This window comes from Desmodus rotundus, chromosome 10 (genome assembly GCF_022682495.2).
Source record: "Desmodus rotundus isolate HL8 chromosome 10, HLdesRot8A.1, whole genome shotgun sequence".
Taxonomy (NCBI): domain Eukaryota; kingdom Metazoa; phylum Chordata; class Mammalia; order Chiroptera; family Phyllostomidae; genus Desmodus; species Desmodus rotundus.
The window spans coordinates 23,299,185-23,311,865 of record NC_071396.1 but is presented as its reverse complement, the minus strand read 5'-3'; the positions used below and the strand labels follow the sequence as shown (position 1 = coordinate 23,311,865).

General features: G+C 52.7%; 1 protein-coding gene across 3 annotated transcripts in view; it reads right to left on the bottom strand.

Annotated features, from left to right (window-relative positions):
* Positions 1-12,329, bottom strand: part of ABCB10 (ATP binding cassette subfamily B member 10) — a 29,298-nt gene extending 16,969 nt beyond the window's left edge. The window contains exons 1-3 of one of the 3 annotated variants that reach the window (XM_053912928.2): positions 11,870-12,329; positions 3,490-3,690; positions 2,464-2,666 (exon numbers count right to left, since the gene is read on the bottom strand). In XM_053912928.2, the coding sequence (XP_053768903.1) occupies positions 2,464-2,666; positions 3,490-3,690; positions 11,870-12,329 (864 nt within the window). Of the gene's footprint in view, positions 1-2,463; positions 2,667-3,489; positions 3,691-10,803; positions 11,188-11,653; positions 11,774-11,869 lie in introns of those variants that run through there. The other 2 variants (XM_053912930.1, XM_053912929.2) reach the window with 2 other exon arrangements.
* Between the last annotated feature and the right edge of the window lie 352 nt (positions 12,330-12,681).

Genomic DNA, 12,681 nt, shown 5'->3' with positions numbered 1-12,681 from the left:
GTTTACGCATTCAACAACTCGTTACTGAACGCCTGCCTGCAGCAAACACTAGGCGCCTGGAGAGAAATGGCCTGCGTGGAGTTTCACCCAGGGGGAGAGGAAAGCCGACAGGTAGAGAAGAAGCAGATGAAAGAGAGGGAATAACTTCCGGCGCCATGTGGTCTTAGAAGGGCAAGTGCCCGAAGGCCCTGAGGCAGGAATGGTCCACCCCGAGCAGAGAAGCCACACGGTCCAGCAGGGCACTGGGAGGACGGTCACCACCGCAGGGCCAGTGTCGAGATCAGGGCAGGTCTGACAGTCAGGGCCTGAGCGTACCTGAGCCCCAGTGACCCAGGCGCACGGGGGTCCTCTGCAGTGGGCAGGGCAGTCCTTCAGGGTTCCCCAGGGCCTGTGTGGTCTGTCTCAGAACCACCTACCTCCCCTGAGTAATAAGCTTCTGAAGCTGAACGCAGGGGTCTGTCATACAGGGAACGCTGGAGTGGCAGGCACACACACCCAACGCTAGGACGGAAGATCCTGCGTCTGAATCACCGAACTGGCAGTACGGACACCCCTAGGTTCTCCTGAGTAGGCTAACCGTAAACCTGGTCCGGGGAGCTGCGCAGGAGAAGCAAAGCACACTCCCGTTCCTCCAGAGCGGAAGACCAGGTCCCAGCGGATGCCACCTGACAAGGCCTGTGACAGGCTGAATGTTGGTGTTCCCCCAAAATTCATATGCAGAAGCCCCAACCCCCCTGTGGCTTATATTTGGAGATGGGGTCCTTAAGGAAGTAATTAAGATGAAATGAGGTTATAACGGTGGGGCCTTGATCCAACAGGATTACTGTCCTTAAGAGAACAGACTCCAGAAAGCCTGCTCTCTCCACCCAGGCACTGAGGAAAGGCCATGTGAGCTCTCAGCAAGATGGCAGCCACCGAGAAGCCAAGAAGAGAGGCCTCAGGACGAACCTACTTTGTCAACACCGAGGTCTTGAAACATCCAGCCCCCAGAGCTACGAGACATAAAGCTGTTGTCTGAGTGGCCCACTCTGGAGCTTTGTTATTGCAGCCTGAGCTGCACAGGCCCTTTCCGATCAGCCAGCTGAACGAAGCTAATTGTTACCAAAGAAGGTTCCCAGCTCCTCCCGAGCCCCAGAACTGTTGATATTTGGATGTGAGGCTTTAATGCAGGAGGGGTCTCCTTTCAGAGTTTTGCTTCTCTCTTGGCTGGGAAAATGGGAGATTTCAAAGCTGTTTTTCATCCCGTGAGTCACGTTTAAAGGCTCGTGCTGGCAGCACACTGCTGTGCTCCAGCCGGAACGCTACGCGGGGCAGAACCCCAAGACCTCCCACTCCCGTGGGAGAGGGCTATTCCCAGTCCTCGTTCGAGAGGTCTGGGGCTATGCTGTCTGAAATGGTGGCCTCACACGGCTGCTGAGCACGTGAAACGTGGTCAGCGGGACTGAGGAAAGGGATTTCTAGCTTTATTTAGTTTTAGCTAATTCAAATTAAAACGTAAGAACCCCGGCTCCGTGTCTGGCTAGTCACTGGTTAAGTTATCAGTGTGTCTGGGAGACTTGGCATGTTGATCTACTTTTTCAACTGCAGAGTTTATGAAAACTGAGTACAGATCAAGTACTTCCAATGAAAATTTAACATCTGGACTGAGATGTTTTGTAAGTACTAAAATACACTGGGTTTTGAAATTTTAATTGAAAACATAATATAAAATATCTGATTAATAATCTTATATTAATTACATGTTGAACTAATAATAAAATATAGTATTAAGTAAAAGACATTAAGGTTAACGTCACCTTCCCTTTTGCTCTTTAAAAAGTGGCTACTGGAAATTTTAAATTACGTACGTGGCTTGCGTCCCGTCTCCACTGACCAGCAGCGCAGGTCTGGGGAGGGCTGTGGTTCGGGGAAGTGAGGCCAGGAGGGCAGGCGCTCGGGCAATTCCCTCAGGAAAGGAACCGAGGCGGGGGGTGGACAGGGCTCCCCTTAAAGGCGGGCAGACCCCCTTCTGTGTGCGGGAGGGTGGAGTCGGTCTTCCTTCCTCTGAGAGGAGGAAGGAAGTGCACCCTCGATCCCCAAGATGGTGGGGCAGTTTCACTGCCTTCAGGGGAGGGTGTGTGACCTCCCATCATTCCCCTAACCCACTGCTCAGCACCCAGGGGTGGCTGCCACCTGTTGCCCTTTTCTGCCTGCCCGCATTCTCAGAAAACCCAGGCGCCAACGTAATCTTTTCTAAGCCCAACCGCCCATTCTGCAGATAAGCTCTCATTCTGGGGAAATGGAGGTGCCGAGGCCGTGTGGGGAGAAGCAGTCTCCGTGTCCCTGCGGCCTCTTCGGCCACGCTCTTGGCTAAGTGGCTACGGAGTGAGCAGGGCAGCTCACCCGGAGCTCAGCTCAGGGCGAGAGGCCGGGCGCAGGCCAAGCCCCCACGAGAAGGTCTCACTGCTGGCCGGGCCCACGTACCATCATGCCAATGCCGACAGAGGCCTGGGCCCCGGCCCGGAGCCCGTCCGAGAGGTTTTCAGTCACCGAGCGCCCCAGGAGCGCGGTGTCCGAGGAGAGGCGGTTGATCAGCTCTCCCGTGCGAGTCTTGTCAAAGAAAGCAACCTCCTGCCTCAGAATGGAGGAGAATAACGAAGCTCTCAACCTGTTCACGATGCGCTGACCTGCAAAAGCAAACAGAAACTGCATCGGCTTGGGTCTGGACCCCCGACACACAGCAACCTGGCCTGATGTCATCGCCTCTCCTCGGGGCTGCAGCCTTGGAGGACACCTGGTGCCCTATCGATCCCTTGGGAACAGACTCGCCCGGGCCCCGGCAGACGGACAGGCAGGTGCTAGTAACTCTTAGTAACTGCAGACTGTGGATGCTGAGGACAGGCTACAGTGTGACCGAGAGATGCCTAAAACGTATCATTTACAAAGAAGTGTTACTACATTAAGTGCTCAAAAGCTAATTGTGTTCTTCCTTGGCAACCCTTCTCTGTATTGAATTTTCCAATGGTAACAACTGGTTACTCATCTACTGAGCATTTATCTTATTAGCTAAATGGCAAGCAACCGACTTGGAGCCGGGTGTCCCAGGCTCAGCCATTGCTGGGGGAGCCACCTGCCTGTGAACACCCTGGCCCGACACAGACATACTGTCAAGCCACCACGCAGCTCCTGCTAAAGGGGGAGCAAAAGCCTGGGGCAGCTTCCGAAAGAAGCCCCCCACCTCCAGCCTGCTGAATGCAGGCTTTGTTCTCAAACCTCCCAGAAAGCAGACAGGGCTTTTTCCCTCACTGCTCAGCTTCCACTCATGGAGAAGGAAAACTGAGGAGAGAGCACCTGATCGAAAACAATTCTCGGCTCCCACATCTGGCCAGCGTCCCCACTGAACGTGATGCAGAAGAGAGGAAAAGGCCAGGGCCCGGGGCGCGGAACCCCCACGCGGCTCCCCTTCATGCTCTCTGGGAGACCGCTCCCCCAGGACCAGGGGCCCTTTACCTGAAGTCTGCATGAGGTAGACACGAACCGCGTTGGCCGCAGCACCGCACAGGAAGACGCCGCTGAGCGCCAGGCAGAGGCGGGTGAGGCCGCCGCCATAGTCCTCGGTGGGGTCGGTGTAGATGACGTCGATGATCCTCCCCAGGAAGAAGGGGGCAGACATGGTGATGACACTGGACACGGCCAGGAACCCCACTGCGGCTGGAAAACAGGCAGCTCTCAGGGTCGCTGGCACCTCTGCAAAGGGGCAGGGTGCTGAGACTTCCCCCCTTTGGCTCCCAGACCCCTGACTGAATGGAAGGACCAGTGGGTTCTGGGGACAGAATGAGTAAGGTAACTGTGGCGAGGGCCCGATCGTACCCTACGCCGCAGAAAACAACTGTCTGCGTTGCCCGATCGGAGCACGTCCCCCTTGCTAGGACGAGCTAGCCACACAATGCCGTCTGGACTTCCTTCCTGCCTCTTGAGCTGGCTGCTCATCTCAGATGGTATTTTCTTCCTACACTCCTGCTATTCGTTGTTATTCCCTGACGGCTAAATGTCCCTTAGCTTACAGATCAAATTACGCAGGTAGAGCTCTCACTTACGCCTAGTATTTCAAATACTTTAAATACACACTGGAAAGCAGCCGCAGGCATTCACTACGCACGTGTTGTGTCCTTAATACTACTGCTTCGGGGAATAAGGCGCCAGAATGTCAGCCCGACATGAAAATAAGTAAGAACCCAACTGTTCGCACACCTGAAAGAGGGGGATAGAGTCTTGTAGGAAAAAAGAAAGAAGAACGTGTTGGGACTATCCGGTCAGGAACAGCACGCGTCACACACAAGTGCCATCGCGATCAGAGGGATGCCAACTACAAAGTTACACCGTCTTCCATGTGCGGGGCTGGTGGAGGGCGGGGGTGGATAACATGCCAGCTGGTGGGCTGTGGGAAGAGGCACTGGCACTGTTAGTGGGAGTGCAAATGGTGTCATTACAATTGGTGGCGATTTGATGGTCTCGGTCAAAATGTACATGCATGTTCCCTTTGACCTAGCAACTCCACCTCTGTGAATTTAACTTATACACTCCTCTGTGTATGTATGCAAAATTGTGCTGTCACGAATCTTCAGTGCAGTATTGCCTATCCCAGCAAAAGATTCAAAATATCCTAACCAGGCGGAACAAGGTAAACCTCTCACGGAGCGTTTATTTTATTAACACTATGCAGTCATTAAAGAGAATGAGACAACGGTAGGCACTGCTGTGAGCAATCCACCAAGATACACTGTTAGAGGAAAAAGTCAAGGACACAGATGTGAACATTCATGGGGGCTCGTTCTTTGGTTTTTCAAACAAAACATACACACAGAACATCTTGGGAGAGTAGCAAGAAGCAAGTAACACAGGTTCCTTCTTTAGAGTGGTACTGGGTGACTGGTGGGCTGGGCATGTGCCACTGCAAACCCTTTTGAGTTTGGTCCTATTAGGAACCCAGCTAGTGCCACCCCTGGAGAGTCAGGGGCCAGCGAGGTTCCTAGGGGAACGCAGCATGGGTTGAGCCCCCAGAGACGGGGGTTCCCAACACCCTGTAAATAGCAGTTGTTTCTCTTTGCTTGGCCTACGGCTAACATTTCTGTTAAAGGCATTATTTTTATGCAACCTTAATAAGAACGCTATAGAGTAAACTCGGTGCCAGTTGGCTATTCAGCGGGCAAACAGAGCTCCAGGTGAAACGTGAACCCTTTACATAGGGAACATTCCACACAATCAGTCTCTCTCTCGAGACTGTCTCCGTCCTCTCGTCAAGAAGGCCTGCTCTGCCTGGTGTCACATACACCCGACACTGCCTGCCTCACTCCCTCCTCTCTCTTCTGCGGGCACGTCCCACCCTCGGGCGTTCCAAACGTTTCACTTGTGTACTGTCCATCTGTCTGCGGGGACATAAGAGACCTCTGTGTGTTCACTCACTGCTGTAACTCCACGCCTACAGCGCCAGGCACATGGGAAAAGCTGAATAAATACTGAACGGATGAATGAATGAATTGAACTTCAACGACGGAGGCATAAAAGTGTGTCAGACCAAAGTTCTGATGAGTAAATAAATTGAACTTCGAATGAATGAATAAACAAATTGGACTTTGACAAGGGAGGCATACAAGTGTATCGGACCAAAGTTCTGCAACAGCCTAATTAGGAATGTAAGATCTGGCAGCCCAGAAAGTACAAGTGGAAATGACGGCTCCTTTGCACACGGGCCTGGCTTAAAATCCCATAATCACAATTTAACTAAATGATGTGAACCCGGCCGAGGCCCATTTCATCTTGTTGTAAGAACTGGGGTCTTGTTGTCAAGTGCCACGAAGGACAGAGAGCCCAAAGGGCAGGGAAGCTATCCAACTCCGGGTTCTGCAGGACAGGACACGACCCGGATGAACTAGCAGGCTCCAGAAATGGGTGTCCTCCTGAGCTGGGGATTAACCTGAAAGCCTTGGGTTTCATCTTTCATTGGTAATTAACCTTTCAAGTCTGTTGTTCTTTCGCCATGGGAAGTACTGCCGCAAGTGTGGTATATGTGAAATTCTGTAAAGGTCCCTTTCTCCCTCCTTCCTCCAGTTCTAAATCACAGTTATGACTCCAAAAGAAGAATCTGTGTTTCATGAATGAAATGTCCCATGATTTTGATTCTCAAAACTAGTTCTTACACAGTAATGATAATAATACAAAGAGGAAGGAATTTAGCTACTTCCAAACTCATTCCAGGATATACCCTCACTTTTTTTCCCATTTGATTAAAAAAAGATTATCAGCTTGTTCTATTGCCATCTGCCTCTTTTCTCCTACAGTTTGACTGTAGGCAAAGGTAAAATTAAAGATTTGTTCAGCTTTTGGTAGATCTTGTTAATCCAAGTTTTTTTTTTTACATATTATTGCCTTTGACATCAATGAATAATTGAGACTTGTACCATAACTATTTCAGATTTCTCCCTAAACTCGGCACGCTGAGCATCCTGTAACCCTGAAATCTTCTCCACGTTTTCTCCATGGTTAAGTCTCTTGCTTGCTCCTGTCCTACAACGAAGGGACCTCGGCAACTTCCGTTATCTGTCTCTTGACATAGTTTACAGTATCTTTCTGTTACCCTTTTCCTACTGAATCGTGGCATCTGGCAAAAGAAATATCCTTCAAAAGGAAGAGGAAAGAAAGCCTAAAATGCAGACTGCTGGTAGAAGGGCTCTGGGAGACAGCTTCTGGAAGGACAGAGGTTTGGGGTGGGAGGAGGAAGCAGACATGCCTTCCACCTGCTGTACAGGGAGTAGAACTTTGAATGCTTCCTCTGATGGTTAAACAGGTACAGCTATCTCCGCTGCGTTCAGGGACTAAAGTTGCAGCAGCAGGAGTCCTGGCACCACCTGAGGCATTTGATGAGCATTGTCTCCTTCATCCCTCCCTACAACCTTCTGATCATTCTGCGTTTTTCCGAAAGGAAAGCCGAGCACAGTCAAAGTGATGAAGCGAGCTGGTTGCCCAGTTCGCATAATACAGAATCACATTCTGAGAACCAGGTCGGTCTTCCTCCTCTTCCCACATTCCAAGCAGAGAAAAAGCACAGACCTGGCCTGGGGGTTAGGGCAGCTCAGGGGGCAGAAAGGCTGCAGGGCGCAGCTGCAGCCAGGACCTCCCCAGCACAGGGAAGAGTGCTGAAAGATAGAGTGGAAAGGGAGCAGGTTCTAGATTACACAGCAGATTAGGGAACTTGCAGCAAAACAGGCTTTAAAGGGCCTTAGGTTATGGAGTGACAGAGTCAGATTCCCATTTGAAATAATCCACTCTGGCTGCACGCAGAGTGAAGGGAGAGGACTGGAGGCTGACACAAGGCAGACAGACAGATGGACACGTACAACACCGTTCCGGTCAGGTGAGGGGGAACTAGAGTGAAGCAGGGTGGGAGCAAAGGGGATAAGGAAGGTGACAAGGACTAGAGATGGTTTTAAGAACCAGACTCTACAGGGTGCTGGATTTGCGGGGCATTTGGAGGGCTGTGTCTGAAGTTGGGCCTGACGGGGTCAACACCCTAACTCTGACACCTGGCTGTGTGACCGTGAGTCACTCAACCCCTCTGTGCTTCAGTTTCTTCATCTGTGAAGTGGCAATAACAATACTAGGTCCCTTGTGGAGATGCTGTGAGTGCCAAATTACACCCACATGTGAAGCATCCGGAGCAGTGCCCAGGGCCTAGTGAGCGATAAACGAGCCATTCTCTGTATTACTGCTGTCACGGCAAGGAGTCAAGAATGGCCACGTCTGGCTTTGGCAAAGGTGCTCACACAGCAGCCCCTCTCTGAGAGAAGGGACAGAGGAGGAAAGGCAGCCTCAGGTAACTCTGGTGTTTAGTCGTGTTCAATGTTCAGGTGTCTGGGGGACATTCTGTGGATACCGGTGGGTATCACAGGGAACACGGCAGCAGAGGAGCCGTGCTGGTTAGAGGCTGAAGGGAAGGAACCTGACATCCAGGCTGGTGGAAAGGAGGTGAGAACACAAGGAGCTGAGAGACTCGCGGGAAGCAGAGTGCAGGGAGTGTCTCAGGCCCAGGGAAGAGGCCGTGGCGCCCAGCCCTGAGCCCTGGCAGATCTGGTGCAGGGCGAAGCTGTCAGTGCCTGCTCATGAGCGCAGGGCTCGGCCTTGGGCCACCCTGACAGCAGGGAGGGCGGCCTCGGGCTCCAGCACTCAACGTCCCGTGGTCCTGTCCTGGGAGCCCGCCTATGTAATTTAAAGTCTTCCAGCTGCCACATTACAAAGAGTAAAAGGGACAGGTAAAATTCATTCTAGTAATAGTTTATTTGATCCACTATATCCAAAGTATTAATCAACGTGTAATAAACAGTTTAAAAAAGTGATGATATTTTACTCTTTTTTCATACTAAGTTCCTTCACACCCTGGTGTACAGCTCACACTTCCGTCAGTGCTGACCAGCACACTGCACAGCACTGAGGGTCCATGTGCTCTGAGAAAGACGCCATTCCCATGCCCCACACCCCTGGCTTGCTGGAGCAGTCTCTACTTCCAAGGCTCAGCCTCACTGTCCTTGAACAACCTTCTCCCTGACTCGGGCTCTGGGAAACTGTCCTTCTAAGCACTACTCATCCTCGCCCGGCTTACTGCACTCACTGGTTTTATACTCTATTTTGGTTACTTCATGGTCTGGCTTCATAAAACATAACTACGAACTCAGCAAACGCTCCTGGCAGGCGTCAGGTTCCAAGAACGTCCCTAATCTAAAACCACACAAGCCCTTATCAGGAATTTAAGTGAGAGGCACCCTCCCAGGTCCTCCTCGGAGGCCTCAAGTGAGCGTGATGGGGGTGGAGGCCTGGCTGTGTACCTTCCACAGTTTGACTAGGAAGTTGCCTGGGAAGTGTGTGGAGGGCCAGCTGCCTCTGCACCCAGAGGCCCACCCCACAAGAACTTCCAGGCTGGCAGCATGATTGTAGTCTCACAGGACCCTAAGGGCCCACAGCTTACTCCAAAGGCCCAACCTAATGCACGATGCCTGACTCCCCACGGTGGTCAGAGACCTCAGCAGCTTCTATCTGCCAGGTGCAGCAAGAGGGCTCGGACCAATTACTCCTTATCCCATCAGTCCACTTGAGCCTCCCGGAGAGTCCCTTCATCTTTTAAGACTCCTCTGGCCAAGGTGATAAGATGAAGAATTATCAGTGAAGAAAGACTGGAGAGCCACTTGGGAGGCCACAGCTGCAGGGAGATAGCTGCAAATTCCTACGCACAGTGAGAGGTGGGGAGGAGGGGCAGAGGGGCTGGGAAGGGGGGTGATGCCCGCACTGCTCCGCACACATCTATAAACACTTCAGCCGGTTTTTAAGTTTCTGGTACAAATGACTTAAGATCAAAGTCTTCTGATCACACAGTTCCGGTGGTATATTTGCAAATTGAAGCCGCTGAAACCATTATTATTCAAGGGCATAGCTGAATTAAAAAAGAAAAGATTTTTGTATTTGTTTTTCTAAAAATTAACAAATTAACACTGGAATTCCTTCAACTCAGCTATCTTTGTTCTGTTGATTTAAAAAAAACCAGGCACACACACACACAACTGCCCTGTCTCCACCATTTTAACCAGATGTGCCAACATCTGGGGCTGCTCTTATGATGGTAAGTTACAAATTAATAGTGACCCCTTACTTCCTCTTAATCCCACTAATGCCAACATCCAGAGTAGCTTCAAAATATCACATATAATGACTTCTGGGGAAACCATGCGTCCTAATAAGAGTTTTTCATCAGATTTCCACAAGATACAATATGCATTTACATGTGTTTTAGAAGTTAAAAAAATTAGCTGGTGTATCTCTCCACACCATGCCCCTCTCATTTCTTGCAGAATGAATAAAAACTTTATTCTCTAAAAAAAGAAAAAAAAGTTAAAAAAAGTTAGTGTGCAACCCCAGACTTATATCCTCCAGTTTTATGTTCACAAGTATCTCAAAATAGCTCCCCTTCTTAAAATACAAGGAGGAACAGCCTTGTTTAAGGCTGTCACCTCAACATGTCAGCATGACAGGAGTGTGGGGACACGTAGGAGGACGCAGAGCTGACGGCCGAGAGAGGCAGGGCTGAGCATGTGCAGTGCCAGGAAAGCCCGACACCTAGAAAACCTTGACATTTAGTATTTCAGTGTGCGGACACTTTTGCTCTGAGTGGCCTGCAGAGTGCTGGCCACACCCTGTCGCTCAGGGTCTCTCACTGGAGGCCTCATCTGGGCCTGGCCCACCATCATTCACTCCTTCATCTAAGGCCCGCGGAGCCCCTGCCCTGTGCCCACACTGAGAACTGGAGAGGGACAGAGATCACAGAGAGGCGCTGTCTCATGCAGCTGTGTCCGTGAGAGCTCCTGGTTTCACATTTTCCTTTTTCTTGGTAAGTCAAACCTGTGTGACTTCATTTTTCACATTCTTTTTATTTATGTTCATTTTTAAAATTTTGTATTGATTTTTTTGTAAGAGAGAGAGATGGATTTGTTGTTCCACTTATAGACACATTCACTGGTTGCTTCTTGTTTGCGTCCTGACCGGGGATCGAGCCCACCACCACGGCATATCAGGCCGACACTCCAATCAACTAAGCTACCCAACTCAGGCTTCAAAATTGTCTTTTAAAAGAAAAAAGGATCTTCATTTCCACCAAAATCTGCATACAACCAAGCAATGAAGTAATTCCCTTTATTCGTCAGTGTTACTAAGACTCCCCCGAAGCTTCAACACTCAGCCAGAGATAAAGGTTCCCACTGTGACTGCCCGCCCCGCAGCACCAACCTGGCCGCATCACAAATCCCTCCCTGGGAGGAGTGTCCTTCCTAAGGCAATGGCTCTGCAGCAAAGAATGGGGGTCCTCACGGGCGTCAGGCGTTGCAGGTGACAGCCTCCCAGCCCTCCGTCCAGCCTCCAGCACAGCTGCAGTTTTACCTCTGATCATGTGACGACCTCACTGCCGCCCCTCCCCCCACTGCACTGGAAGTCCCAGCAGAAACAGAAACCAGGTGTCCTTCTGCCCACCAGTGTAACCCCAGGAACTTACACACAATTAAAGAAATGGAGCAGATTAGAGAAATCTGAAAAGAAATTTGCATTTAAACACTTCTCTCATTATGGCTAAAAAATGAGGAGCTATAGAAAAACTTCTGTGTTTCTGGATTCTGTTTCTCAAAACGTTCATTTTCTTTTAAAAGTAGCTCATTTACGACTCAGGTGGGTTGTGATCTAGTTTCTGAAAACTTCTGGAGTTCACAGATCGGTAATGGGGTCGATCACTCGGGAAAGGGCAAAGTAACCCCCTACTTATCTCTCAGGCAGGCAAAAGCACTGAGACAAACCGGAAAGGTTTAGATTGGTTTTGCTTCACATGGCAAAAACACTGACTGCTAGATTAACTTGCCTAAAGCAAATGATGTTTTAAAATTAATGTAAGTACAAAATAGCTACGTCTCTGGCTAGAGTTAATTGCCAATAGTCAGAGATGGGAACAAACCCCGGCTGGTTTTGAGAATGCGCACAGAGCCAAAGAGGAACAGACCCGGGTTTCTACGGAGACACCGCTCCCCTGGGTAACGTGTGTCAACTAACCAAACGCACAGAAAACGGATCTTCCAACAGGTGCCCAGCTCACCTGGAAGGTCGACCATCCCACTGCGAGGCGAGCGCTCCGTCCAGCACTTCTCGGTACAAACCCGCCGGTAAAAAGGCCACCCCTCCCTCCTGCCGGCGCTGCGAGCCGCCCATTATCCCGCGCGGTCCCGGGTGGGAGGCCCCGGGGCCACGCGCTCTGCACGGTGCGCGGGCCGGCAGCGGGGAAAGCAGAGGACGGGGACCGGAAGGGCCCTACCTGCCAACCTCCGGCGTTCGGGGTACGCCAGCCCCAGGAGCTTCTGGGCCTCCGAGCGCCCGGCCGCTGCGGGGCGCTGCCGGGAGTCGTCTTTAGGATCCGCCGCGGCCGCAGGCGCCGCCGGCCCGCGTCGCCAGGCCTCGCTCCCCGCGCGGTGGGCGAGGGCCGGGCCGCCGGCGAGCACAGCGCGCGCGAGCCCGAGGGAGCCAGGGGACCGGGCCCACAGCCCCAGGAGCCGCGCGAGGCCCGCGCCGCCGCCTGGGCCGCGGGGACCCCCGCCCGGGCAGCAGCTAGTCCAGCGGCGCGGGCTTCGCGCGGCTCCCGCTCCCCAAAGCCGCGGCGGCCCCAGGCCGGTCGGCTGCCCGTGGGACACCGGGGCGCGGGCGGCCGGAGTCCACGCGAAGGCGAGCGGGCCCCGCCTCGCGACCGGCCCTAGCGGCCAGGCAGGGGGCCCGCGCATGACGCCGAGTCCGAGCCGTGCGTCTCAGCCCACCCGGCCAGACGCGCACAGAGCCGGAGGACCCTCCCGGCCCGGCCGAGCGGAGGGCGTGCCCTCGGCGCCGCCCGCCGCCCCGCCCGCTGTCACCAGCAGTCACCCGCTGCATCAGGCCCGCGGCCGGAGCGCCCGCCTTGGGCCTCGCACCACGCCTCCCGGAGGGCCCACACCGGCCTCGGGCGCTTCCCCGGCTCATGGCGCCCCCCACTGGACACCCGAGCGCGCGGCTCTCCGCCCGGCGGTCAGAGGTGAAACCGAGAGGGGCGGTGAGCACCACCGCGCCTGCGCACTGGCGCGCAGGGACCTTTTTCACGCT